This window comes from Crinia signifera, chromosome 3, assembly GCF_055691185.1.
Source record: "Crinia signifera chromosome 3, ASM5569118v1, whole genome shotgun sequence".
Lineage (NCBI taxonomy): Eukaryota > Metazoa > Chordata > Amphibia > Anura > Myobatrachidae > Crinia > Crinia signifera.
In genome coordinates this window covers 320,280,268-320,303,702 of record NC_139219.1, presented here as the reverse complement: position 1 = coordinate 320,303,702, position 23,435 = coordinate 320,280,268, and the positions used below count along the sequence as shown (strand labels likewise).

The 23,435-nt window shown below is 48.2% G+C and overlaps 1 protein-coding gene across 1 annotated transcript in view; it reads right to left on the bottom strand.

Moving 5' to 3' along the window:
* LOC146063040 (serotriflin-like) overlaps nucleotides 1-11,485 on the bottom strand; it is a 32,004-nt gene extending 20,519 nt beyond the window's left edge. Inside the window, exon 1 of the mRNA XM_083175051.1 lies at nucleotides 11,382-11,485. Coding sequence (XP_083031177.1) covers nucleotides 11,382-11,432 — 51 coding nt within the window. The 5' untranslated portion in view covers nucleotides 11,433-11,485. The remainder of the gene's footprint in view (nucleotides 1-11,381) is intronic.
* Nucleotides 11,486-23,435: the final 11,950 nt, after the last annotated feature.

The following is a 23,435-nucleotide window of genomic DNA, read 5'->3' as shown; positions in this document are numbered from 1 at the left end:
GCGTAGTGCTGTGAAGGAGCACTAGCGGGGCAGAGGGTGGTAGCGTAGCGCTGTGAAGGAGCACTAGTGGTGCAGAGGGTGGTGGAGTTGCGTAGCGCTCTGAAGGAGCACTAGCGGGGCAGAGGGTGGTAGCGTAGCGCTGTGAAGGAGCACTAGTGGGGCAGAGGGTGGTGGAGTAGCGTAGCGCTGTAAAGGAGCACTAGCGGGGCAGAGGGTGGTCGCGTAGCGCTGTGAAGTAGCACTAGTGGGGCAGAGGGTGGTGGAGTAGTAGCGCTGTGAAGGAGCACTAGCGGGGCAGAGGGTGGTGGAGTAGCGTAGCGCTGTGAAGGAGCACTAGCGGGGCAGAGGGTGGTGGAGTAGGCTAGCGCTGTGAAGGAGCACTAGCGGGGCAGAGGGTGGTGGTGTAGCCTAGCGCTGTGAAGGAGCACTAGCTTGGCAGAGGGTGGTGGAGTAGCGTAGCACTGTGAAGAAGCACTAGCGGGGCAGAGGGTGGTAGCGAAGCGCTGTGAAGGAGCACTAGTGAGGCAGAGGGTGGTAGAGTAGCGTAGCGCTGTGAAGGAGCACTAGTGGTGCAGAGTGTGGTGGAGTAGCGTAGCGCTGTGAAGGAGCACTAGCAAGGCAGAGGGTGGTGGAGTAGTAGCGCTGTGAAGGAGCACTAGCGGGGCAGAGGGTGGTGGAGTAGCCTAGCACTGTGAAAGAGCACTAGCGGGGCAGAGGGTGGTGGAGTAGCGTAGCGCTGTGAAGAAGCACTAGCTGGGCAGAGGGTAGTGGAGTAGCCTAGCGCTGTGAAGGAGCACTAGATTGGCAGAGGGTGGTGGATTACCGTAGCACTGTGAAGAAGCACTAGTGGGGCAGAGGGTGGTGGAGTAGCGTAGCGCTGTGAAGAAGCACTAGCTTTGCAGAGGGTGGTGGAGTAGCGTAGCGCTGTGAAGAAGCACTAGCTTTGCAGAGGGTGGTGGAGTAGCGTAGCGCTGTGAAGAAGCACTAGTGGGGCAGAGGGTGGTGGAGTAGCGTAGCGCTGTGAAGGAGAACTAGCTTGGCAGAGGGTGGTGGAGTAGCGTAGCGCTGTGAAGAAGCACTAGTGGGGCAGAGGGTGGTGGAGTAGCGTAGCGCTGTGAAGGAGCACTAGATTGGCAGAGGGTGGTGGAGTAGCGTAGCGCTGTGAAGGAGCACTAGTGGGGCAGACGGTGATGGAGTAGAAGCGCTGTGAAGAAGCACTAGTGGGGCAGAGGGTGGTGGAGTAGCGTAGCGCTGTGAAGAAGCACTAGCTTTGCAGAGGGTGGTGGAGTAGCGTAGCGCTGTGAAGAAGCACTAGTGGGGCAGAGGGTGGTGGAGTAGCGTAGCGCTGTGAAGGAGCACCAACATGGCTGCAGAATTAGAATTTATTTTTAAAGATTTGTTTTAAACAGTTTTTTCAAATTCTACCGACACCTCTGACCCCCGCCCCCCACTAGGGCCCAGATGGACGCCGCTAGCGGTCTTTCCGACGACCCTTTCCCCAAACCCGCCGCTGAAAGCATTCACTTCGCCCTCCCCAGCAGATTGTATTTGAACAATTGCACAGGGTTAAAGACCACATACAATCGCTCCTGCAATCCGATAGATATTATGTGCAGCACATACTATCTATCGGTGTGACTTTCAACCAGCGGCCCCGCACATCGCATCGCATGGTCCTTAAAATGTGCATACAATCATTAGATTTATCGAACATATGTGGTCGAAATCGAATGATTCAGAGGCGGAACTACCATTGGTGCAGCAGGTGCATTGCACCGGGGCCCCTGAAGACTAAGGGGCCCACTTCTGCCACCCACTGCTGTGCGGCATATTGTGAACTTGGGTTGGAGTGGAAGAGGAGGGCCCAAAAATGTAGATTTGCACCTGGGCCAACCACTCATAAGTTCCGGCACTGGAATGATTGCATGCAATATCTCATAAGTGTATGTATCTATCTATCTATCTATCTATCTATCTATCTATCTATCTATCTAATGCTGCTCATACACTTATGCGATTGGATGCAATGCGACATCAAAGTGTGATATCCTTTGCATCAGATTGCATCTTATGGTGAAAAAAGTGCCCCCTTCCAGCACCCGATGTCGCATGCTATGGCACATCGGGTGCTTGAAGAGGGTAGGCAGAGGGTGGTGGAGCAGCGTAGGAGCACTAGTGGGGCAGAGGGTGGTAGCGTAGCGCTGTGAAGGAGCACTAGTGGGTCAGAGGGTGGTGGAGTAGCGTAGTGCTGTGAAGGAGCACTAGCGGGGCAGAGGGTGGTAGCGTAGCGCTGTGAAGGAGCACTAGTGGGGCAGAGGGTGGTGGAGTAGCGTAGCGCTGTGAAGGACCACTAGCGGGGCAGAGGGTGGTAGCGTAGCGCTGTGAAGGAGCACTAGTGGGGCAGAGGGTAGTGGAGTAGCGTAGCGCTGTAAAGGAGCACTAGCGGGGCAGAGGGTGGTCGCGTAGCGCTGTGAAGTAGCACTAGTGGGGCAGAGGGTGGTGGAGTAGTAGCGCTGTGAAGGAGAACTAGCGGGGCAGAGGGTGGTGGAGTAGCGTAGCGCTGTGAAGGAGCACTAGCGGGGCAGAGGGTGGTGGAGTAGGCTAGCGCTGTGAAGGAGCACTAGCGGGGCAGAGGGTGGTGGTGTAGCCTAGCGCTGTGAAGGAGCACTAGCTTGGCAGAGGGTGGTGGAGTAGCGTAGCACTGTAAAGAAGCACTAGCGGGGCAGAGGGTGGTAGCGAAGCGCTGTGAAGGAGCACTAGTGAGGCAGAGGGTGGTAGAGTAGCGTAGCGCTGTGAAGGAGCACTAGTGGGGCAGAGTGTGGTGGAGTAGCGTAGCGCTGTGAAGGAGCACTAGCAAGGCAGAGGGTGGTGGAGTAGTAGCGCTGTGAAGGAGCACTAGCGGGGCAGAGGGTGGTGGAGTAGCGTAGCACTGTGAAAGAGCACTAGCGGGGCAGAGGGTGGTGGAGTAGCGCTGTGAAGGAGCACTAGCGGGGCAGAGGGTAGTGGAGTAGCCTTGCGCTATGAAGGAGCACTAGATTGGCAGAGGGTGGTGGATTAGCATAGCACTGTGAAGAAGCACTAGTGGGGCAGAGGGTGGTAGCGTAGCGCTGTGAAGGAGCACTAGTGGGGCAGAGGGTGGTGGAGTAGCGTAGCGCTGTGAAGGAGCACTAGCTTGGCAGAGGGTGGTGGAGTAGCGTAGCACTGTGAAGAAGCACTAGCGGGGCAGAGGGTGGTAGCGAAGCGCTGTGAAGAAACACTAGTGAGGCAGGGGGTGGTGGAGTAGCGTAGCGCTGTGAAGGAGCACTAGTGGGGCAGAGTGTGGTGGAGTAGCGTAGCGCTGTGAAAGAGCACTAGCAAGGCAGAGGGTGGTGGAGTAGTAGCGCTGTGAAGGAGCACTAGCGGGGCAGAGGGTGGTGGAGTAGCGTAGCACTGTGAAAGAGCACTAGCGGAGCAGAGGGTGGTGGAGTAGCGCTGTGAAGGAGCACTAGCGGGGCAGAGGGTAGTGGAGTAGCCTTGCGCTGTGAAGGAGCACTAGATTGGCAGAGAATGGTGGATTAGCATAGCACTGTGAAGAAGCACTAGTGGGGCAGAGGGTGGTAGCGTAGCGCTGTGAAGGAGCACTAGTGGTGCTTGAAGAGGGTAGGCAGAGGGTGGTGGAGCAGCGTAGGAGCACTAGTGGGGCAGAGGGTGGTAGCGTAGCGCTGTGAAGGAGCACTAGTGGGTCAGAGGGTGGTGGAGTAGCGTAGTGCTGTGAAGGAGCACTAGCGGGGCAGAGGGTGGTAGCGTAGCGCTGTGAAGGAGCACTAGTGGTGCAGAGGGTGGTGGAGTTGCGTAGCGCTCTGAAGGAGCACTAGCGGGGCAGAGGGTGGTAGCGTAGCGCTGTGAAGGAGCACTAGTGGGGCAGAGGGTGGTGGAGTAGCGTAGCGCTGTAAAGGAGCACTAGCGGGGCAGAGGGTGGTCGCGTAGCGCTGTGAAGTAGCACTAGTGGGGCAGAGGGTGGTGGAGTAGTAGCGCTGTGAAGGAGCACTAGCGGGGCAGAGGGTGGTGGAGTAGCGTAGCGCTGTGAAGGAGCACTAGCGGGGCAGAGGGTGGTGGAGTAGGCTAGCGCTGTGAAGGAGCACTAGCGGGGCAGAGGGTGGTGGTGTAGCCTAGCGCTGTGAAGGAGCACTAGCTTGGCAGAGGGTGGTGGAGTAGCGTAGCACTGTGAAGAAGCACTAGCGGGGCAGAGGGTGGTAGCGAAGCGCTGTGAAGGAGCACTAGTGAGGCAGAGGGTGGTAGAGTAGCGTAGCGCTGTGAAGGAGCACTAGTGGTGCAGAGTGTGGTGGAGTAGCGTAGCGCTGTGAAGGAGCACTAGCAAGGCAGAGGGTGGTGGAGTAGTAGCGCTGTGAAGGAGCACTAGCGGGGCAGAGGGTGGTGGAGTAGCCTAGCACTGTGAAAGAGCACTAGCGGGGCAGAGGGTGGTGGAGTAGCGTAGCGCTGTGAAGAAGCACTAGCTGGGCAGAGGGTAGTGGAGTAGCCTAGCGCTGTGAAGGAGCACTAGATTGGCAGAGGGTGGTGGATTACCGTAGCACTGTGAAGAAGCACTAGTGGGGCAGAGGGTGGTGGAGTAGCGTAGCGCTGTGAAGAAGCACTAGCTTTGCAGAGGGTGGTGGAGTAGCGTAGCGCTGTGAAGAAGCACTAGCTTTGCAGAGGGTGGTGGAGTAGCGTAGCGCTGTGAAGAAGCACTAGTGGGGCAGAGGGTGGTGGAGTAGCGTAGCGCTGTGAAGGAGAACTAGCTTGGCAGAGGGTGGTGGAGTAGCGTAGCGCTGTGAAGAAGCACTAGTGGGGCAGAGGGTGGTGGAGTAGCGTAGCGCTGTGAAGGAGCACTAGATTGGCAGAGGGTGGTGGAGTAGCGTAGCGCTGTGAAGGAGCACTAGTGGGGCAGACGGTGATGGAGTAGAAGCGCTGTGAAGAAGCACTAGTGGGGCAGAGGGTGGTGGAGTAGCGTAGCGCTGTGAAGAAGCACTAGCTTTGCAGAGGGTGGTGGAGTAGCGTAGCGCTGTGAAGAAGCACTAGTGGGGCAGAGGGTGGTGGAGTAGCGTAGCGCTGTGAAGGAGCACCAACATGGCTGCAGAATTAGAATTTATTTTTAAAGATTTGTTTTAAACAGTTTTTTCAAATTCTACCGACACCTCTGACCCCCGCCCCCCACTAGGGCCCAGATGGACGCCGCTAGCGGTCTTTCCGACGACCCTTTCCCCAAACCCGCCGCTGAAAGCATTCACTTCGCCCTCCCCAGCAGATTGTATTTGAACAATTGCACAGGGTTAAAGACCACATACAATCGCTCCTGCAATCCGATAGATATTATGTGCAGCACATACTATCTATCGGTGTGACTTTCAACCAGCGGCCCCGCACATCGCATCGCATGGTCCTTAAAATGTGCATACAATCATTAGATTTATCGAACATATGTGGTCGAAATCGAATGATTCAGAGGCGGAACTACCATTGGTGCAGCAGGTGCATTGCACCGGGGCCCCTGAAGACTAAGGGGCCCACTTCTGCCACCCACTGCTGTGCGGCATATTGTGAACTTGGGTTGGAGTGGAAGAGGAGGGCCCAAAAATGTAGATTTGCACCTGGGCCAACCACTCATAAGTTCCGGCACTGGAATGATTGCATGCAATATCTCATAAGTGTATGTATCTATCTATCTATCTATCTATCTATCTATCTATCTATCTAATGCTGCTCATACACTTATGCGATTGGATGCAATGCGACATCAAAGTGTGATATCCTTTGCATCAGATTGCATCTTATGGTGAAAAAAGTGCCCCCTTCCAGCACCCGATGTCGCATGCTATGGCACATCGGGTGCTTGAAGAGGGTAGGCAGAGGGTGGTGGAGCAGCGTAGGAGCACTAGTGGGGCAGAGGGTGGTAGCGTAGCGCTGTGAAGGAGCACTAGTGGGTCAGAGGGTGGTGGAGTAGCGTAGTGCTGTGAAGGAGCACTAGCGGGGCAGAGGGTGGTAGCGTAGCGCTGTGAAGGAGCACTAGTGGGGCAGAGGGTGGTGGAGTAGCGTAGCGCTGTGAAGGACCACTAGCGGGGCAGAGGGTGGTAGCGTAGCGCTGTGAAGGAGCACTAGTGGGGCAGAGGGTAGTGGAGTAGCGTAGCGCTGTAAAGGAGCACTAGCGGGGCAGAGGGTGGTCGCGTAGCGCTGTGAAGTAGCACTAGTGGGGCAGAGGGTGGTGGAGTAGTAGCGCTGTGAAGGAGAACTAGCGGGGCAGAGGGTGGTGGAGTAGCGTAGCGCTGTGAAGGAGCACTAGCGGGGCAGAGGGTGGTGGAGTAGGCTAGCGCTGTGAAGGAGCACTAGCGGGGCAGAGGGTGGTGGTGTAGCCTAGCGCTGTGAAGGAGCACTAGCTTGGCAGAGGGTGGTGGAGTAGCGTAGCACTGTAAAGAAGCACTAGCGGGGCAGAGGGTGGTAGCGAAGCGCTGTGAAGGAGCACTAGTGAGGCAGAGGGTGGTAGAGTAGCGTAGCGCTGTGAAGGAGCACTAGTGGGGCAGAGTGTGGTGGAGTAGCGTAGCGCTGTGAAGGAGCACTAGCAAGGCAGAGGGTGGTGGAGTAGTAGCGCTGTGAAGGAGCACTAGCGGGGCAGAGGGTGGTGGAGTAGCGTAGCACTGTGAAAGAGCACTAGCGGGGCAGAGGGTGGTGGAGTAGCGCTGTGAAGGAGCACTAGCGGGGCAGAGGGTAGTGGAGTAGCCTTGCGCTGTGAAGGAGCACTAGATTGGCAGAGAATGGTGGATTAGCATAGCACTGTGAAGAAGCACTAGTGGGGCAGAGGGTGGTAGCGTAGCGCTGTGAAGGAGCACTAGTGGTGCTTGAAGAGGGTAGGCAGAGGGTGGTGGAGCAGCGTAGGAGCACTAGTGGGGCAGAGGGTGGTAGCGTAGCGCTGTGAAGGAGCACTAGTGGGTCAGAGGGTGGTGGAGTAGCGTAGTGCTGTGAAGGAGCACTAGCGGGGCAGAGGGTGGTAGCGTAGCGCTGTGAAGGAGCACTAGTGGTGCAGAGGGTGGTGGAGTTGCGTAGCGCTCTGAAGGAGCACTAGCGGGGCAGAGGGTGGTAGCGTAGCGCTGTGAAGGAGCACTAGTGGGGCAGAGGGTGGTGGAGTAGCGTAGCGCTGTAAAGGAGCACTAGCGGGGCAGAGGGTGGTCGCGTAGCGCTGTGAAGTAGCACTAGTGGGGCAGAGGGTGGTGGAGTAGTAGCGCTGTGAAGGAGCACTAGCGGGGCAGAGGGTGGTGGAGTAGCGTAGCGCTGTGAAGGAGCACTAGCGGGGCAGAGGGTGGTGGAGTAGGCTAGCGCTGTGAAGGAGCACTAGCGGGGCAGAGGGTGGTGGTGTAGCCTAGCGCTGTGAAGGAGCACTAGCTTGGCAGAGGGTGGTGGAGTAGCGTAGCACTGTGAAGAAGCACTAGCGGGGCAGAGGGTGGTAGCGAAGCGCTGTGAAGGAGCACTAGTGAGGCAGAGGGTGGTAGAGTAGCGTAGCGCTGTGAAGGAGCACTAGTGGTGCAGAGTGTGGTGGAGTAGCGTAGCGCTGTGAAGGAGCACTAGCAAGGCAGAGGGTGGTGGAGTAGTAGCGCTGTGAAGGAGCACTAGCGGGGCAGAGGGTGGTGGAGTAGCCTAGCACTGTGAAAGAGCACTAGCGGGGCAGAGGGTGGTGGAGTAGCGTAGCGCTGTGAAGAAGCACTAGCTGGGCAGAGGGTAGTGGAGTAGCCTAGCGCTGTGAAGGAGCACTAGATTGGCAGAGGGTGGTGGATTACCGTAGCACTGTGAAGAAGCACTAGTGGGGCAGAGGGTGGTGGAGTAGCGTAGCGCTGTGAAGAAGCACTAGCTTTGCAGAGGGTGGTGGAGTAGCGTAGCGCTGTGAAGAAGCACTAGCTTTGCAGAGGGTGGTGGAGTAGCGTAGCGCTGTGAAGAAGCACTAGTGGGGCAGAGGGTGGTGGAGTAGCGTAGCGCTGTGAAGGAGAACTAGCTTGGCAGAGGGTGGTGGAGTAGCGTAGCGCTGTGAAGAAGCACTAGTGGGGCAGAGGGTGGTGGAGTAGCGTAGCGCTGTGAAGGAGCACTAGATTGGCAGAGGGTGGTGGAGTAGCGTAGCGCTGTGAAGGAGCACTAGTGGGGCAGACGGTGATGGAGTAGAAGCGCTGTGAAGAAGCACTAGTGGGGCAGAGGGTGGTGGAGTAGCGTAGCGCTGTGAAGAAGCACTAGCTTTGCAGAGGGTGGTGGAGTAGCGTAGCGCTGTGAAGAAGCACTAGTGGGGCAGAGGGTGGTGGAGTAGCGTAGCGCTGTGAAGGAGCACCAACATGGCTGCAGAATTAGAATTTATTTTTAAAGATTTGTTTTAAACAGTTTTTTCAAATTCTACCGACACCTCTGACCCCCGCCCCCCACTAGGGCCCAGATGGACGCCGCTAGCGGTCTTTCCGACGACCCTTTCCCCAAACCCGCCGCTGAAAGCATTCACTTCGCCCTCCCCAGCAGATTGTATTTGAACAATTGCACAGGGTTAAAGACCACATACAATCGCTCCTGCAATCCGATAGATATTATGTGCAGCACATACTATCTATCGGTGTGACTTTCAACCAGCGGCCCCGCACATCGCATCGCATGGTCCTTAAAATGTGCATACAATCATTAGATTTATCGAACATATGTGGTCGAAATCGAATGATTCAGAGGCGGAACTACCATTGGTGCAGCAGGTGCATTGCACCGGGGCCCCTGAAGACTAAGGGGCCCACTTCTGCCACCCACTGCTGTGCGGCATATTGTGAACTTGGGTTGGAGTGGAAGAGGAGGGCCCAAAAATGTAGATTTGCACCTGGGCCAACCACTCATAAGTTCCGGCACTGGAATGATTGCATGCAATATCTCATAAGTGTATGGGCTACATAACACCAGGGGTTAAAGTGGGCCTGTTCTATATATATATATATATATATATATATATATATATATATATATATATATATATATATATATATAGATACATATGTGTTCTAAGGGCCAGATTCTCTAAGCTTCAAAAGTGATAAAATAGAGGGTGATAAACAGCCAGCCAATCAGCTCCTGTCTGACATTTTTCAAACACAGCCTGTGAAATGGCAGGTAGGAGCTGATTGGCCGGCCTATTTATCACTCTCCATTTTATCACTTTTGAAGCTTAGAGAATCTGGCCCATAGTGTGTATGCATGTCTGTGTGTGTGTGTGTGTGTGTATATATATATATATATATATACAGTATATATATATATAGGCCCTAATGATCTGAGGAGCCCAAAGCCGCCCCCCCCCCCCCCCCCCTGCCGCTCAGCTACCTGGTCCCCCCCCCCCCCCCCGTTTAGACGCCCAGGCTTGCAGACACCCAGCCCCCCCCCCCCCGGTGCCCAGGCACCTGGAGCACAATCACTCAGGCACCCCCCTTCACTCAGATGTCCAGTCACCAGAGAAGTGACCTCCTGAGTTTTGCTGCTCAGCCGATGGATGGGGGTACAATAAGGAGGTACTCTACTCTGCACTGGCAGCCATTATATGGCACATCTTGACAGTAGTACTCCCTCCCTGCTCCCCACAACAACTCCCTTCTTCCCTCCCTACTATGTGAGTGTAACATGAATATAGGTCACTATGGGGCAGATTTATTAAGCTTGGAGAAGAGATAAACTGGAGATAAAGCAGAGAAAAGGTAAAAGGAGATAAAGCACCAGCCAATCAGCTGTGTTTGAAAAAGACAGTTGGGAGCTGATTGGCTGGTGCTTTATCTCCTTTTACCTTTTCTCCGCTTTATCTCCAGTTTATCTCTTCTCCAAGCTTAATAAATCTGCCCCTAAGTGAGGTGTAACGTGACTATGGGTCACTACCAGAGGTGTAACGTGACTATGGGTCACTACCTGAGGTGTAACGTGACTATGGGTCACTACCTGAGGTGTAACGTGACTATGGGTCACTACCTGAGGTGTAACGTGACTATGGGTCACTACCTGAGGTGTAACGTGACTATGGGTCACTACCTGAGGTGTAACGTGACTATGGGTCACTACCTGAGGTGTAACATGACTATGGGTCACTACCTGAGGTGTAACGTGACTTTGGGTCACTACGTGAGGTGTAACATGAATAAGGATCACTACGTGAGGTGTAACGCGAATATGGGTCACTACGTGAGGTGCAACGTGAATATGGGTCACTACGTGAGGTGTAACGTGAATATGGGCCACTACATGAGATGTAATGTGAATATGGGTCACTACGTGAGGTGTAATGTGAATATGGGTCACTACGTGAGGTGTAATGTGAATATGGGTCACTACGTGAGGTGTAATGTGAATATGGGTCACTACGTGAGGTGCAACGTGAATATGGGCCACTACATGAGATGCAACGTGAATATGGGTCACTACGTGAGGTGCAACATGAATATGGGTCACTACGTGAGGTGTAACGTGACTTTGGGTCACTACGTGAGGTGTAACATGAATAAGGATCACTACGTGAGGTGTAACGCGAATATGGGTCACTACGTGAGGTGCAATGTGAATATGGGTCACTACGTGAGGTGCAACATGAATATGGGTCACTACGTGAGGTGTAACGTGACTTTGGGTCACTACGTGAGGTGTAACATGAATAAGGATCACTACGTGAGGTGTAACGCGAATATGGGTCACTACGTGAGGTGCAACGTGAATATGGGTCACTACGTGAGATGTAACGTGAATATGGGCCACTACATGAGATGTAATGTGAATATGGGTCACTACGTGAGGTGTAACTTAAATATGGGTCACTACGTGAGGTGTAATGTGAATAAGGATCACTACGTGAGGTGTAACGTGAATATGGGTCACTACATGAGGTGTATTGTGAATATGGGTCATTACGTGAGGTGTAACTTGAATATGGGTCACTGTGCTGTGTACAGTGAATATGGGTAATTACAGGAGATGTAATGTGAATATGGGTCACTGTGCTGTGTAATGTGAATATGGGTCACTATGTTGCTGAGTAGAGTGAATATGGGTCACCATGTGAGGTAAACGCGAATAAGGGTCATTCTGTAATGTAAATAGGATTATCATACGCTATGGCATAATTTGAACTGGGGGTACTATTGTGTGGCCATGGTAATTTTTTTATACCACACCCCATTTTTCCGCCACGCGCCTTATGTGTGCACAGTTTCTGTATGGCATTGACACATTAATTAGCAAATTTAGAATTTAGAAAGTGCACCAAGTAACCAACCCTGGCTCTGCCTGCTGGAAGGGGGTGGGGTTAGTTGGCAGGGAAGGAGCATTCCACCACTTCTCTATGACCACTTTAACCCCTGCATAATACTCACCATGCTTTGAATATCCGCGGAAGATATAACGACTTTTCTTCCATCTGACATTTTTGCCGCTCTCCTGTTCCTCACATTTGGTAATTCATATAAGTGACCAGGTAAAAAAGCTTTACTCTGTAAGGGTTACAAGAGGTGCAATATAACGTACAAATATCAAAATCAGTCCTGAAGCCACCCCAGTAGTCCAGCTTTTACAGGTTGAGTATCCCGTATCCAAAATGCTCGGGACCAGGAGAATTTTGGATAACGGATTATTCCGTATTTCGGAATATTTTAATATTTCAATGATGTATTTTGAACTATCTTGCATTTATGCTGTATAAACACATAATATACACACAAATATATTTTATTACCACATAAAATACACACAAATATATTTTATTTGTTCAAAAAACAAGGTTTCAAAACGTAAAACAAAATGTGTGTACTATCTCAGCACTGAATTTGAATGCCAAGCAATCATTTTCTTGTACATATATAGTGCCAGTTACATATCATGTCCTCAGTAGTGCTGTTACATATGTCCCCAGTGAGTTTTTAGCAAAAAAAAATTTTTTTTTCACTTTCTGGAATGTCCGTATTTCGGAATAATTCGGATAACGGATATTCGGATACGGGATACTCGACCTGTATTGATATCTCTGCTTGTGCACAGATAGAATAATCAAAGTGACTGAGGTACTGGTCAAGTCACCTGTGCATAAGCCTACATATCCTTAAAATCTGAACTGTTGGGATGCCGTGAGGACCATATTTGTGAACCACTGATATCATGTATATATTATTAGTAGTATTCTTACTATTATATTATTATTCATATTTATAATAACAATAATAAATGCAGTACAATTTATATTAATGTTTATTTTTATATTTTTTACCCATCCATTTATTTGTTCCCAAAACCCAAATTATTTTATCTAAAGAGTATTTAAGGGAAGATTATACGTACTCCTCGTTATAGAGGAGGCTTCCAGGGAGCAAAACAGAATTTGAATTAAAAATCATGGAATTCGAGAAATTGTATAAAACGACATTGATGCAAGATGAAAGTGTTAATTGGCTTAAAAAATATTCAAACCCAAATGGATGAGTATAGACGCGATTTGATCCCGTTTTAAGGTGATAAGATGAGGAAAGGGCGACTTGATTACGATCAAAAACAAGTGTATAATTGGTTAAACTCTGATCAGCAGCCATATAAAGCAAAATCTTCTAATCGCCATCATTCCCGCAGATTTTTACATCCGACTCAGGACTCCGCACTTCACAAAGTGGAAATGAATCTGTTAACAGAGACTCGTGTGTCCCTTTAGGAATAGGAACATGGGTCATGAAAGCCAGATCTGTCGGAAGAGAATCCAGAGGGCGGGGCAAAACCGAAGAGAAAATAAGCCAATGTCAATTAGTGTTTATCGAATACTCCCCTGACAAAAAGCGAAGAGGAAATATTATCACTTGCCTTATCTTTATACCAACATGAATTATTGGATCCCTTCCAATGGAAGGTGGACACTTCATAGTTTCATCGAAGGACTATTTTGGTAAGAAAGGTAATACAGAAAGGTCTACTATGGCCATGGCTGAGGATTCTATCCCATACCAGTTGAAGAAGATTGTCCCATCTTCCAAGTTTCAACCAGTGTCAACAAATGCTTCAATTAACACATACACGTGGATTCTTGACCAAATAGGTGAAAAGGGGGAAACACCTCCTGTTTATCGGAATAATTTAACGCAATCACAATGGTTAGCATTGAATAATTTATCAAAAAGGAGAGATATCATTGTGCGCAGCGCCGGCAAGGTTGGCGCTGTGATAGTTCAAAACAGCCAGGACTATCAACAAGAATGCTGCCATCAATTGAATGACACAGAGATCTACAAATGTCTTCCTCGTGATGGTACGGTAGAATATAAACATGAACTGGACTCTGTACCACAGGAAACTGTACAGCAGGGTTATGTGAGTAATGATCTACTGTATGTAAGGCTCTAAGGGTAGAGTTCCCAGTAGTACTATTGTACTACACTATACCCAAAATACATAAAAACCGTGATCACCCACCTGGCCGTCCTATAATCTCGGCCTGCGGGTCTTTGTTTCATCCAGCTGTGTTTTTTCATGATAGGACAGATGTAGCACCTCTCAGCCGGCCCAGGGAATTGGCAGATTCCCTGAGCTGGTGATCGCTGGCGGAGAGGCGCTGCATCTGACGGGGACCCCCGAGCATCTCACACGCACGCGCGTCCCTTCACTTGGTGGTGGATGCCGGAAACCCTGGGGAGGTGGGCAGTGGCAGGGGAGTGGTGGGGAGGCGGTGGGCTCATGCATGCACACACCTTTCTGCGGCGGTGGATGGTGATAGAATCGCCATGAGGAGCTCTCCATCTGTATATCGTATGTACACCTGATGGCCAATTATTTACCACCACTCTCCTGGGTAAATTAGAACACACTCAGTTGTGTGATGCATTCAAGGAATATGGCTGTGTGTGTATGTGTACTGCTGACGTTACTAGCCTCTACACCTGCGTCCCCCATGAACAGTAACAAATAAAAACAGACATTGAACAACATCATCAAACAGGTTATTTCAACTTTAGATTTCAATTTAGTATTGTATGAACATGGCTAGGAATAACAGATGCACAGGCAAAATTTTTAAAACTATGTGTGCAAATGCTAGAAGCCTAGGAGACAAAATTCCTGATCTAATTGCAATAATGACAAGGGATGACCTAGACATTGTGGCTATCACAGAGACATGGTGGAATGAGAACCATGGCTGGGACGTAGCTATACCAGGATACAATTTATTTAGGAAGGACAGAATGGGAAGAATCGGAGGAGGGGTAGCAATGTATGTAAAGAAAAACATAAATGCTACTTTAATACAAAACATTGAAGAAAAAACTGAGGCCCTTTGGGTGACCATAGAAATGGGGGAGAAGGACATTATTCGTACTGGGGTCATCTATAGGCCACCAGGGGCAGGATTTGGACAGGAGCCTATTGCTTGATGTCACTAAAATGGCTTTAAAGGGAGAAGTCATAATTATGAATGACTTTAATCTACCTGATGTGAATTTGGAGGAGTCTTTTGCAAGATCATCTACAAGTGGCAAATTTCTAAATTCCCTACAGGGAGCCTCTCTCAAGCAATTGGTGAGGGAGCCTACTCGCAAAGACTCAATATTAGATTTAATACTCACAAATGGTGACAGGATATCAGACATATATGTGGGTGAGAACCTGGGATCCAGTGATCATCAAGCAGTATGGTTTACTATCAATGGAAGGAAGAAGAATGGAACGACTCTCTTTTTTGTTGGGGCACTCTTTAGTTTAGTGATTACATATAGTAATCAGTAGGAAATTTAATTGTTAGTTAATAAAAGATGAGATATTAGGGGGAGAAAGGTACTAGCTCACAAAATGGGGAGTCAGGTGGGAGAATGCTAGTTGCACAATGTGAGAAGGGGTGGAATGTCCCTCCACTGGGTGGGTTGTTGAAATCTAAAAATTAACTTTTATTAAATATCGAATAAAATAATTACTAGACAGACATATTAACAGACGTTTGACACAAAACACTTAAACATATATACACGTTTTCAGTAACTCCTGGATATCTGTGTCATTTGGGCACTGTGTCCTCTTGTGGTATCTCCACTGAGGTTAGTTGCGTACAATGTCCCTAGTGGGATAGATGCCTCCTCTGAGGTAGGTTGTGTATGGAGGTCCCAGTAAGGTGGTTTGGCCCTAGTGGATATACCCCTATAAGGTAGAACCTGGGTAGGGAGTGGGTTTGTTAGTGTAGGCTCTGGGTTCCACTGTTGGGGCTCGGACGTTCCTGCGGTGGGCAGGCTAGAACTTTGGGTTATGATGATGCAAGGGAACCTGTGTTTGGAGGCTGGGTGGATAGTTGATACCAGTTAAGGTTCGCTATATCTTGATACTTATGCTGTGTACCCCGTTAGGGGGATTGATATATTGGTGTCACGCTCTTGGATACATATTCCCCACAGATTCGTACACACTGTGGTCAAGTAATAGTTATCTCTGGCCTGAGAGATATCGTCTGGTAAGTCTCAGGTCAAGTTGCCTGGTACACGCAGAGAGATTTACATGGCGTGCTAAATCCAACTATAAAGAACTATAAAGAATCAATCAAAAGTCAACATGCAAACGTGAACATAAATCCTGTATCACAGTATTTCCTCTTCAATGGAGGAAATTATCCACACAGTTAGCCTAAAGAAAGTCTAGATCCTTTTCACCTCCCTGAGAGGAATCAAAGTACAGACGTCCTTTTCTATCTTATGCTACAATGTTTCCTTGCCTGAGCAGAGATTTTCTCAACAGATTTGACCTTTGAATAGGGGTTGCTTACAATGTATGCAGTTTACCACAATATACAGATTAAGCCCTTACATCATTTAAAGAAGCCTCCAACATAGTAATGAGATTTCTACACAATCTTAAAAGGAGGACATCATAAATCTCGTTGCTGGTACAGGAGGACACAATATACAGGCCTGTTATGGTCCCGTTACTGGTAGTCACTTGGAAGGGTGAATATTTTATAAATCTGCCTAATGAGCAGATGTGTTGTCTATCTCACAGGATCACAAGAGACCCGCACTAAAAAGCTGGTTTTTGTGAGGCTTAGCTGAGTATTTGCATTGTATGTGTAAATTTATTAAAACAGACACTTTTTCATTACAGGATAAAGGTAGCAGTATAAACTGGCTATTTCTCCCGCAAAGAGACAGGGATAGGGTTGGGAGGAGGGGAAGTAAGGGGAGGTGGGTGATGGAAGGAAACAAGGTAGGGTAAGGTAAAGGTGAAAGGTAGAGGTCCTGATCTGTCCAATAGGTTTGGGTAGTCCCGCCGACTTTATATACCCGTAACAGAAGGGAGAGTCTGATTCGAGGCAGGAAAGTCTCCTTCCCCCTCTGGCAGGTTGTCTGCTCCTAATGTCAGCTGCCACTTGGTGAGAGTGGGCTTTTGAGGGTATTGTGGGGGATGTTCCCAACCTCGTAGGGTATCAGGAGAGTGAGAGGATGCTCCGTGTGGTCCTCTAACAAGCGGCTGCTGTCCAGCTAAATGTACCTGTGGGCTCAGGGTGGAATAAATGTATCTTTTATGAGAGAGGTCACCCTTCTCTCATAGTACCTTCAGACGCCCTGGGCCGGTTACCGTCAGTTTGTCGACGGACCTTAGAGGTATAGCGGGTGAGCGGGCTTGTGTTGGCGCAAAAAGAGGAGTATTTGACGAGAGCAGTCAAGTAGGGAAACTGCTGTCAGGGAAAGTACCCAGATTCCCCTGTTTGGACAATTTCCAGTACAGGGTAGGTTATGGGTGCTGTGCCCAGATGAGTGTTCCCTGAACAGGGAGTAATACCCTGGCTGAGTTTACAGTAAGTGCTGGGATAGGTGTGCTGCTGTCCTCCACATATATGTTGGGGAAGTATAGTGGTGGAGGGTGAGCGACACCTATCAGAGAACCAGCTAGTAAGGCAAGTACAGGGTAGGTTGAAGAAAATAGGCAGAAGATGGATAGTGGTTATAGAGAGGGAGGGAGAAAGGGGGGGTGAGAAAGCAAAAGAGGAAAGTAACACAAGTAGGAAAAGGTAGCGGGGGATGCGGGAGAAGAAGGTACCTGCCTGTGTACAGCGTACACCTGTGTGGCACTTGAACAGTCTCCTGCCGGTAGTGACAAGCTGCGGCAAACGGCGTCCTGTGTCCGTACTAATTTCTCAGTGTAAGGTGTATGCTGCTCACTGTGCGGGCTGCTGTCTGTGAGGCTGGGGGGCGCCTGGAAAATCCCAATAGACGCGGCTTTCAGATAAGTCTTTAGCAGACTGAAGTGGCTGCTGTGAGTGGACGCTCAGTGTCAGAGCTACTCCACAGGGTCACCACGCGGTGAGGTGGCTGCTTGTGGGGGACGCTCAGTGTCGGAGCTGCTCCCCAGGATCACCGGGCGGTACTGTCTGTCCTGCGTGAATGCGGCTGCTGCGGGAGGCGCTGGTTAGTGGCGTCTCACCCTGCGTGGATGCGGCTGCTGCGGGAGGCGCTGGTTAGTGGCGTCTCACCCTCTATCACTGCGCGTAGATGCGGCTGCTGCGGGAGGCGCTCCGTGGTAGCGTCACTCCCTAAATCACCAACGATCGTTTCACCTATGGGCTTCGTCAGGGTGTGTGGTTTAGTATCAAGGCAGGGTCCAACTCCAGTCACACAAAAACTAAGGTGTTGGATTTTAGGAAGGCTGACTTTGCAAAAATGGGGAGATGTTTAAGCGACTCATTAGCAGATGAACTTGAAAGGAGTGCAGGAGAGGTGGAGAAAATTAAAAAGTGCAATACTAAAGGCAACGGACCTTTGTATCAAAAGGGTTAAGAAAAGTACCAGGAAAAGGAAGCCAGTGTGGTTTACAAAAGAGGTATCAACTAGTGTAAAAGCAAAAAAGATGGCCTTTAGGACATACAAGCAGACTCAAAATAATAATGACAAAGAAGTGTATCTTGCCAGACGCAAAGAGGCTAAGAAAGTGATCAGGCGTGCCAAGGCACAAGCTGAGGAGAAAATGGCTCAGTCGGTAGATAAAGGAAACAAAACTTTTTTTAAGTATATAAGTGAAAGGAGAAAATCAAATGGAGGAATAATAAGACTGCGGACAGACACTGAGAATTTGGTGGAGGGAGACAAGGCAATTGCAGATCATCTAAATAATTACTTTTGCTCTGTATTCACTATAGAAGGAGAAGGGAAGGGACCACAGTTAAGTTGCAAGGACATTCATAAAAATAAGGTAGATGGAGGTACATTTACTAGGGAGAAAGTCCTAACAGAACTTTCAAGACTGAAAGTGGATAAATCAATGGGGCCAGACGGAGTGCATCCAAGGATACTAAAAGAACTAAAAGATGTGTTGGTAGCGCCATTAACGGATTTATTCAACCAGTCACTAGATACAGGTGCAGTTCCAGAGGACTGGAGAAAAGCAAATGTAGTTCCACTGCACAAAAGCGGAAGCAAAGAAGAAGCAAGTAACTACAGACCAGTGAGCCTTACATCAGTAGTAGGGAAAATAATGGAAACACTATTAAAAGAAAGAATAGTGGAACATCTTAAATTAAACAACTTACAGGATCCAAAACAGCATGGTTTTACTGCAGGGAGATCATGCCAAACAAGTCTCATTGACTTTTTTGACTCCGTGACCAAAATACTAGATGAAGGGGGGGCTGTAGATGTGGCATATCTTGACTTTGGTAAGGCATTTGACACTGTCCCACATCGCAGGCTGCTAAATAAACTTGAAAGTGTGGGATTGGATTATAAAACAATTAAATGGATAAGAACCTGGTTGCAGGATAGGAAACAGACAGTTGTCGTAAATGGAGTGCATTCTATGGAGGGACATGTTACCAGTGGAGTACCCCAGGGATCTGTACTTGGACCAGTGCTCTTTAATATCTTTGTTAGTGACATTGCAAATGGTATTGAAGGGAAAGTATGCCTTTTTGCAGATGATACAAAGATATGCAACAGAGTAGACACACCAGGAGGGGTAAATCAAATGACTGATGATCTAAGTAAACTTGAGAATTGGTCAAGAGAATGGCAACTACAGTTTAATGCTAAAAAATGCAAAATTATGCACTTGGGACTCAAAAACCCAAAGGCTCAGTATAGTATCAAGGGTACTATAATGGAAACTACTGAGGAGGAAAGAGATCTAGGAGTCACTATTTCAAGTGACTTAAAGGCAGGGAGGCAATGTAACAAAGCAATGAGGAAGGCTAGTCAGATGCTTGGTTGCATAGGGAGAGGAATCAGTAGCAGAAAAAAAGACGTAATAATGCCACTTTATAGGTCATTGGTACGACCTCATCTGGAATACTGTGTCCAGTTCTGGAGACCATATCTTCAGAAGGATATAAATACATTGGAGAGTGTACAAAGAAGGGCAACTAAAATGGTTCATGGCCTACATCACAAAACTTACCTGGATAGACTAAAAGATCTTAACATGTATAGTTTGGAGCAGAGAAGGGTAAGGGGGGACATGATAGAAATCTTCAAATATATCAAGGGTTTTAACATAGTACAGGAGGGAGATTTTCTTCAAAGGAAAACAAGTAATAAAACACGAGGACATGCACTGAAACTGGAGGGAGGTAGGTTCAGGGGAAATGTTAGAAAGAATGACTTCACAGAAAGGGTAGTGGATAAGTGGAATAGCCTCCCATCAGAGGTGGTAGAGGCTAAGACAGTAGAACAATTTAAACATGCTTGGGATAGGCATATGAATATCCTTACAAAGAAATAAGGATTAAAAAGGGTTGAGTTTACCTGAAGGGTAAAAAAGGGGCAGACTAGATGGGCCAAATGGTTCTTATCTGCCGTCAAATTCTATGTTTCTATGTTTCTATGATGCAGGTGTGGAGGCAGTACGTCAATTAATTGATAACATCAGTGATCATGATGTTCCTCCTGTTACATTTATTGTTGATCTGCTTCGGCTCATTCTTACCAGAAATTACTCTATTTTTTATGGAATTTTCTTTTACAGGTATCCGGCAGCGCTATGGGGTCTGTAGTGGCCCCGGCGTACGCCAATACAAATTTAAATGATCAGAATATTTAAAAAAAAAATTTTTTAGAAATAAAAAAATAAAACCTAAAGATGGCACAGTGTATCCTGTACATATTTACTCTTACAAATATTTTTATATGGTACTCTATGTTTAATTAGATCCTTGGCTGGAGACTGATAAAGGAAGGATGGTACTTATGTAATATCTGGACTCCCGTTTTTCTTATGAGACCGCGTCCCCTCGCGGGGCTCGCTGCGCTCACCACGCTTCGGGCACGGTGGCTCGCTGCGCTCGCCACACTATATATAATCAACTTTGGATAGTAGGGGTATGAAAAAATGGGGTGCATTTAACATGGGAGTCCAGATAATACATAAGTACCGGAAGGATATTTATAATGCAAGTATAAATAATCTTTTTAGGAAACTTCAAAATTGCCTGCACAGTCCTCTGCTAGCGGTATCGCCATCAGTACTGTCCAAACGTTGTGTGGTTTTGGCAATTTTTGTATTTAAGATTTGGACTACTGTATATAGCCAAAATCGCACAGTGTGTATGCACCTTAAGGTTACAAATTGTGATAAATCCATACCTACCTGTGATGCATCAAAGTACTCCCATTTTTCACTCTGTAAAAAAAGTCCAGAAGTAATAACACAATGCGCTTCCTTGTAAATAGGTTTTCAAGTTATTGTTGTGCTTCTTTTAAACACATACTGTATACATTATAAACAGAGGGAGAGGTGTATCAACCTTCTAAAGGGGACAGGTGCATTGGCAAATGGGGGGTTTCCAAATGTAATCCGAAATCTCAAACTCTGCAGGGCATTGGAGTAAGTACGAGAGTCTGGGGGAGCGGTAAACGCCCTGAATATTGGTCTTTTTATACATTGGATAGTGTATGGAATACAGTATTGATATTTAACAGTACAGATGGTCTATAGTATGGGATGTTTCAAACATTTAAATAAGATAAGTGGCCAGGATATGTTAAACATATAATACATAAATACACAAACATAATAGTACAGCTCCCGTCTCTTCCTCCTGGCAACTGCTCTCTGGTCCATTGTGATGTTTTAGGGCTCAGATACACATACAGTAAAGGCATACCCTCCAACATGACCTATTCCATTAGGTACAAAACGCTCTGTTTCTGGACTTCCCTGGCAGTAGCACAGTAGCAGTTGCAGATGTGAGGCTGCAGCACAGTCCAATATTCAAAAAGGGGAGCCACACCTACTGCCCCCCCCCCCAAGCATCACTTTCCTGGACTCACTGACAGTTGATGTGACCCCCTCTTTTTGAACTTGGACTGTGCTGGAGTACAACCTCTGTAACTGGCACTGGCAGGGAAGTCCAGGAACAGAGCATTTTGTACCCCCCCCCCCCCCACGTTTGCCAATGAGGTGGAGTAATTCTTTCTGTAATTAAATATTTTCATTCATTTCTAAAAATAGATTTTAACCTATTTAAATAAAAATAGAACATTGGTGCATTTCTAAGTGGTGCCGGGTGTGCAATGCATATGGACCACTGGGTTCAGGGGACCCACACCTATATAACTACATTTAAACAGTTATCCCTCGGAAGTACCGTGGTGGCAGGCATTGGTGAAATAAATCACTGAGAGATTCAGTATGCACAATAGTTACGTCCCTGTAAATAATGTGCATCACTGTAAATAAGATGCACACGCAGCTTTTGCTGATTAAAATGATATGAAGCATGCCTACATTCTGGGTTCAGCTGTATCTGCAAATGAAATGCTACATTACACTGGTTTCCAGGAAGACATAGTGTAACATAGCATTTCGTTAGCGGATACAGCCATGGTCGCACGTGGCATACAGGCATGCTGCATCTTTATTAATCAGCATAAGCTGCTTGTGTGCCAAGCATTAGAGAGTGATAAAGTGGAGTAAGAAAAAGTACCAACCAAACAGCTACTAACTGCCATTACTCAAACACAATCTACAATACAGCAGTTAGTAGACGATTGGCTGGTACTTTAGCTCTCTCCCTGCTTTACATCTCTCCACGGCTTGATACATCTCCCTTCCAATGGGAGTTGAGACAGCTCTTAGGGGCAATCCCGGGAACATCTGTAAAACGATGTAACCTGTGCTGTAGAGATACAATGTTGTAGGTGCACAGTAAGCACCGGAAGGAATTCCATATCGGCAGGCACAGTATTGCGTTATTTCGTGTGTGAATGGTTATACACATACCTGCACGAGTGGGAGATCCAGAACATTTGCCAAACACACAATTACAGTCAAGATCATTTTTCTGTTGGGGGTGCTGGTGGGTAGAAAAAAAAAGTTTTAATTATGATTTAATTATGATTAGTGGCAATTTTGTTTCCCGCAACTTTTTGTTTTCAAAAAGGTATTTCTGGCTTTCTTGCAATTACTTGTCACCTCGTCAGTGTGTCTTGTAGGGAACACGGTCACTAGGTTGAACCTATGAAAGTCGATTTATCAAAGAAGAAGAGAAAGATAAAGTACCAATCAGCCCCTAACTGTCACATTACAGGCTGTGCTTGAAAAGGGAAAGTTGGGAGCTGATTGGCGGAAACTTTATCTTTCTCCACTTCATGTCTCTCCAAACTTTGATACATCTCCCCTGTAGCGTGTTCCGCTGCAAGCTCTGGATATGGGAGAATAAGCCCCATTCAGCCCTGCACAATCTACACTGTCACATACATAATAGACTTTCTGTGCACTGAGCATTGCAGAGAGAAAGAGAGAATGTGATGAGAGGTAAAGTGCCAGACAGTCAGCCCCTAACTGTCATTTGTACGAACACATCCCATAACATGGCAGTTATGAGCTGCTTGGCTGGTTCATTTTCTCCGTCCACTTTACCTTTCTACCAATGGTTAGTAAATAAATCCATAAATCCTTGGAGAGTGGTAACAGAGAGAGTGGGGCAGATGTACTAAGCCTGGAGAAGAGACAACATGGAGATAAAGTAGAAAGAGATAAAGCACCAGCCAATGTTGTGTTTGAAAATGACAGTTGGGAGTTTATTGGCTGGTGTGTTATCTCCTTCCACTTTATCTCCAGTTTATCTTAATATGTCTGCCTCAGTGAGAGATAAATGACAATCAGCTGCTAACAGTAATTTTTTTGATACTCTTTACCTAGAAGGGCGCCCATCGCGGGCATCGCATGTACTAAAAAATCGGGTGCGATGCGACCGACGCGATGCCCGCGATTTCCCATAGGGAACAATGTTAAATGTCCCAATTGACCCGATTTTCCTGTTCAATGTCTCAAATGACCCGATTTTTCCATAGGAAACAATGTTAAATGGGCACCCTGAAGTGTGAAATGGCCCCCACAATTGTTAACGCCACCCCACGATCAACGTCAACCCGAAGTGTGGCGAGCGCAGCGAGCCCGCGAGGGGCGGTGGTACGCGTCCTACGACA